The following is a 5,370-nucleotide window of genomic DNA, read 5'->3' on the forward strand; positions in this document are numbered from 1 at the left end:
TAAATAAATTCATCCTTTAAAGTTGGCAATATCTCTCACTTGGATGTGTAAGACAGGTCACAAGCACTAACCTTATGAACCATAGAAAAAGATATGAAAAGACTAGAAAGAGGAGTAGTGGGCCAACTTACAATGTCCACCACAAATAACCTTGAAAGAAAAAAGCAAAAACAAAAGAAAAGGGAAAAAGATTTTCTAGTTTTCAATTCCAAAAAAATCGGCGAGTAATTGGAAAATAAAAATATAAAAATTAATTAAGAAAAAAAAGCTAAAAAGGTGTTGAGGAAAAGTAAGGAAAGTGAAAAAAATTGTTGATTAGGATATTAGAAGAAAAAGAAAAAAAAAAGAGAATAAAAGAAGGATCAATTCGGTTAACGAAATGGTGATTTAATTAAATTAGGTTTAAAGAATTAAATAATGATTACATCAAATTAACGTTGAGTTGTACAAAACACATTGAACTTGAATGATGGTTTGTTTGTCTAATTAGTCTAAAGCTTGGCTTTTTTGGTGACTAGGGAAAAAAAGGGCAGGTAAAAGAAAAGAAGAAAAAAATTGCTGACTAGGATTTTGAAAAGGACAAAAAGGTTGGAAGGAAAAAAAAAAAAAGGAAAAGGGAAAGATCTTTCAAGGCCACAAAAGGAACTTGTGGCTGAAAATTTTCCTTTATGCTGACGTGGCAACGCACCTGCTTAAACTGATCCAAAACGTAGACTCCACGAGACCAACAACGATTCCACTCTCTTCTCTTGCAACAAAAACATTAAAAAAAACACACAAACGAAAACAAAAGAAAACATTAAAACAACACAAAAACTCAAACGTGTCAGATCTCTTTCTCTCTCTTTTCATCCTTCTACAAAACTCTCTCTCTCTAGAAAGTTTCAGTTTTTATCTTCCGTGGCAGAGGATTTAGAGAAAAAAAAAAGAAAAAGAAAAAAAATTATATAAGTTCAGAAAAAGAAAGGGAAAAAACAGAGGAAAAGGAAAAAGAAAAAACAGGGGAGAAAACAGAGTAAGGGAACAGAAAATGTCGGAACCAAAAGACCCGGCGATCAAATTATTTGGAAAAACGATTCCTTTGCCTGATAAATCTCCAAAAGCAGCAGCAGCAGCAACATCAGCCAACTTTTGTGCTACTTGTGGTGATGATAACAACAACAACAACAATAATAATATTGATCAAGAAGAAGATCGTTGTTGTTCTACAAATTCTTCGCCAGATGAAAATAAAACGGAAGAGAGAGAAGCTGAAAAGGTAAGAATTTTTTCTGGAATTTAGAAGAATACCCATTGCTTAGAATATGGAAATGAAAAATGGGTTGGTCTTAGATTCTAAGTTTTTGTTGCTTATAAAGGTTGGTTTTGGGAAGTAATAGTATTTGATTATAGGGGGGATTGGTTAAATTTTCGTTCTTGGTTTAAGTAAAGTGGAAGTTTTGGGAAGTTGAAGATTGGTTTTCTAGATGTGTTAGCTATTTGTTTTATAAACATAATATAATTGTTCAAAAAAAAGTTGTTTTGGGTTAATTTCTTTTAGATTGGTTGGCTATGTTCCTGGATTGGCATGATTATAAAAGTTAGTACTAGCTTGCTGCCTGACTGCTGAGTTTTGTTTTATACTTTTGGCATTTAATAGGGTACTTCTCATTTCCTGCATCGTTTTGGATGCTGGTTTCGGGATCTTATTTATGATTTCACCATTTTTTATATTTCTAACTTAGGAAAAATGTCTGGCTAGTTTCTTTGAACTTGATAGTTTAGCTTGATAACCCTCCCTCCCCTGCTATCTTTTAGTTGAATTGCATGTTGTATGGCGTTTTGCCTGTTATTTCCTCTAGTTCACTGCTTTTGTAGTCTGGGAGAAATGTTTTCTGGAACCCTTTTCTTTGAATTTCATGAGGAGTATCTCCTACAATTAGGATCTCGGCGATTAATGTATAAATAGGAACCGCAATCTGTGTTGCACCACTGTTTTCTTTTGTTTCCAGTACTTTTGCCTCCCTTATTATGCCGAATGAGTATTTTGTGTTCTGCTAACTTTCCTGATCTAGGGAAAGCTCAATTTTTCTGGAATCAGACATCTACTCATTCCTGAAGAAAGTTACTATCAGTTTTAACTGCTTCTTAGCCCTACTAACTTTTCTATGTTTCTATAGTAATCATGCTCCTTCCTAAGAAATCAAAATACAAATTTAAATAAAAAATTTGTAGTTTCTTTGCAGCCACTATGATCCTAATTTGTGTTGCAACATATCTTTTTAGGGTTATTTTCCCCTAATCTTGGTTACATAGCCATACGGAAGGAATATTTGAATCCTGGCATTGATACAGTTAGTAGAAGAGCTTTGAGTCTTGCCTAACTTTGTATGAAGTCATAACTTCTTAAGCAACTTTTCCAGTAAAATTTCTATTATAGCTGTCAGAATGTGGTGGTCAAACTGGTTCTTTATCTAGCAAACACCAGAAATGGAAACAAATTGCAGTTAGTTCTCCCATGATTTGTTCTTTCTAGTTGTCTCAAACTTATATTTCCTCGTTAAGTACAATAATTGTACTGGTTAGAATTTAGTTCTCATGCTTATTTTCTCCCCATGAATTATTCAGGATACTTTGGGCGATGAAACAACTGAGACTGAACAGGAAGTTGGAGGTATAAAGGAGGACGGGCTTAAACAGGAAGGTGGTGCTCCTCCAGTTACTTCTGGTGAGTCTACAAATTTGGAGGCAACCTCTGGAGCAAGTGAGAACAGTAAAACACCTTCTGTTGAGAAGGAGAGCACTGCTTTAAAAACTTCAAAAGCAGAAGAGGATCAAAGTGAGACAAGTAATTCACAAGAAAAAACCTTGAAGAAACCTGACAAAATTCTTCCATGCCCCCGCTGCAACAGCATGGATACTAAATTTTGTTACTACAACAATTACAATGTCAATCAACCTCGGCACTTTTGCAAGAACTGTCAGAGATACTGGACAGCTGGTGGGACCATGAGGAATGTGCCTGTGGGTGCTGGCCGTCGCAAGAACAAGAATTCAGCTTCACACTACCGTCACATAACTGTCTCTGAAGCTCTGCATAATGCTCGAACTGAAATTCCTAATGGAGTCCACCATCCTGCACTGAAAGCTAATGGTACTGTTCTCACCTTTGGCTCGGACACACCCCTTTGTGAATCAATGGGTTCTGTTTTGAACCTTGCAGATAAAACAATGCGTAATACCACACGAAATGGGTTTCATAAGCCTGAGGAGTTAAAGATTCCTGTTTCTTATCGAGGTGGACAAAATGGGTTTGAGCATTCAAATGGATCTTCTGTCCCAACGTCAAAGGATGAGGCAGGTAAAGCTGGGTCACAAGATCAAATGGTGCGGAATTGTCAGGGTTTTCCACCTCAGATGCCATGCTTTCCTGGGGCTCCTTGGCCTTACCCGTGGAATTCAGCTCAGTGGAGCTCCCCTATACCTCCACATGCTTTCTGCTCTCCAGGCTTTCCCATGCCTTTCTATCCTGCGGCAGCTTACTGGGGTTGTACTGTACCAGGCACATGGAATGTCCCTTGGCTTCCTCAGCCTTCCTCTCCAAAGAAAACTGCCCCCAGTTCTGGTCCTAATTCGCCCACCTTGGGAAAACATTCAAGAGATGAGAACATGGGCAAACTAAGCAACTCTGGAGAAGAGGAGCCAGTAAAAGAAAATAATGCTGAGAGATGCCTTTGGATTCCAAAAACATTGAGGATCGATGATCCAGGAGAAGCGGCAAGGAGCTCAATATGGGCAACACTCGGCATTAAGAATGACAAACCTGATTCAATAGGTAGTGGAGGACTCTTCAAATCATTTCAATCAAAGGGTGATGAGAGGAATCAGGTTCCTGAAACCTCTCCAGTCTTGCAAGCAAATCCAGCAGCATTGTCTAGGTCAATAAACTTCCATGAGAGCTCATAATGTAAATTATGACTCTAATTGGTTTATGGTGTTGCATACAGCTTGGTGGTGTTAATTATTAGACACAAAGTCAGTCCAACTTCGTTAGTAGCTGGGGTCATATTCATTCACGTTCCCCTCTTTATAACCAACTCTCAAAGCAGGCCAACTGAGGAAAACAGAAGAAGAGTTCCTGTCATATCCTTTGAAGGCAGAGTGTTTAGCTGAAGTAGAAACTGATTTTTATCTTTTTCCTTTTTGTTTATGGGGTTCCGTTTTTTCGCCAATGCCGGTATGAGCAGGTGTTTTTTGTTTTCAGTTAGATGGTTTGCGAGTTCTGTACATAAATATATATGAAATGGTGAGGTAGGATAAAGTAAGTTTCTGTACTATAATCCCAGTTGTATTTAAATAAAAATGGGAACTGAAGTCAATCTTTTTATTCGTCTTCCAGTGTTTTTGGTAATGTTTGCTCAATCTACCTTAAATTGCCATGATAAGCATCTTGTGTACGTTCTTCTTTAAAGGTCTAGATTCTCATGAATGTGTGAAAGCAGATTCTCCGATTGTCATAAAGTGATATAGAATCCAGTGTCACGGCCACTGTGCTATTTCTCTGCAGTTGGGAAGATACACAGCCTTCCAGCGCAGCATGCAGCAATATCAAGCGATGGGATTGAAGGTTGTTAGTTGTCCATTTGTGTTTAAAAATTCAACAGTACAGTTAAACCGAATTGAATGAAGCCAAAGGAGCAAGTATCATCAATCTGCACATAAATAAGTTTGGATGGGATTTTGGGGGTGTTTAAGGTAGAATAGAAATCGGGTGCAACTTGGAAAAGCAGAAAAGTCCATGTAGGCCCTTGTTTGGCAGATAGACTTGAATTCTTATCAGAAAGGCCGAGCACCTTTCCCTTTCCACGACTATAGAATCCAAACAACTAGCTGCAAAAGGTCGAAAGTTGATCATAAAGTTTTTCTTTTCTCATCTGTAGTTGCTTTCTTTTCTTTTCTCTTTTTTTTTTTCTTTTATTTTCCTCTAATCATCAGTAACATAACACTTAGTCCAAATAAAGCACAAACAAAGGAAAAATCAGAACAAATACTCTATAACCCTTTGTTGTTCACCAAGAGAAAAGGACCCTCTACCTTATTCTTAACATTAGATTGTATCAACTAGCGTGTGAAAATCTATAGTTAAAACAGCTAGTCCACATCCATTCCAAGTTCCAAATGAGCAATCCTCCATTCAAGACTCAAGTCTTAAAAATCTAAGATTTAGACATTACCACTTGTATGGAACAACCTGCCTTGACTTATGTCTACAGTGTTTAACAACCTGTCATGTAACTTAAAGGTTTCTGCTAGCTAAATTTGTAATCTCATGTACAAGTACAATTACTGAATTTTAATTTGTTTATCGTCTATCGAAATCAACCTAACTAT

General features: G+C 37.2%; 1 protein-coding gene across 1 annotated transcript; it reads left to right on the plus strand.

Annotated features, from left to right (window-relative positions):
* The first annotated feature begins 732 nt into the window (after positions 1–732).
* LOC18601533 (cyclic dof factor 2-like) lies at positions 733–4,368 on the plus strand. The gene is made up of 2 exons (XM_088805553.1): positions 733–1,258; positions 2,608–4,368. Exons 1-2 carry the CDS (start codon positions 1,031–1,033, stop codon positions 3,943–3,945), a joined length of 1,566 nt encoding a protein of 521 aa, XP_088661679.1. The 5' UTR covers positions 733–1,030; the 3' UTR covers positions 3,946–4,368.
* The last annotated feature ends 1,002 nt before the right edge of the window (positions 4,369–5,370 follow it).

Source organism: Theobroma cacao, chromosome 4 (genome assembly GCF_053813885.1).
Source record: "Theobroma cacao isolate CCN51 chromosome 4, ASM5381388v1, whole genome shotgun sequence".
Classification (NCBI taxonomy): domain Eukaryota; kingdom Viridiplantae; phylum Streptophyta; class Magnoliopsida; order Malvales; family Malvaceae; genus Theobroma; species Theobroma cacao.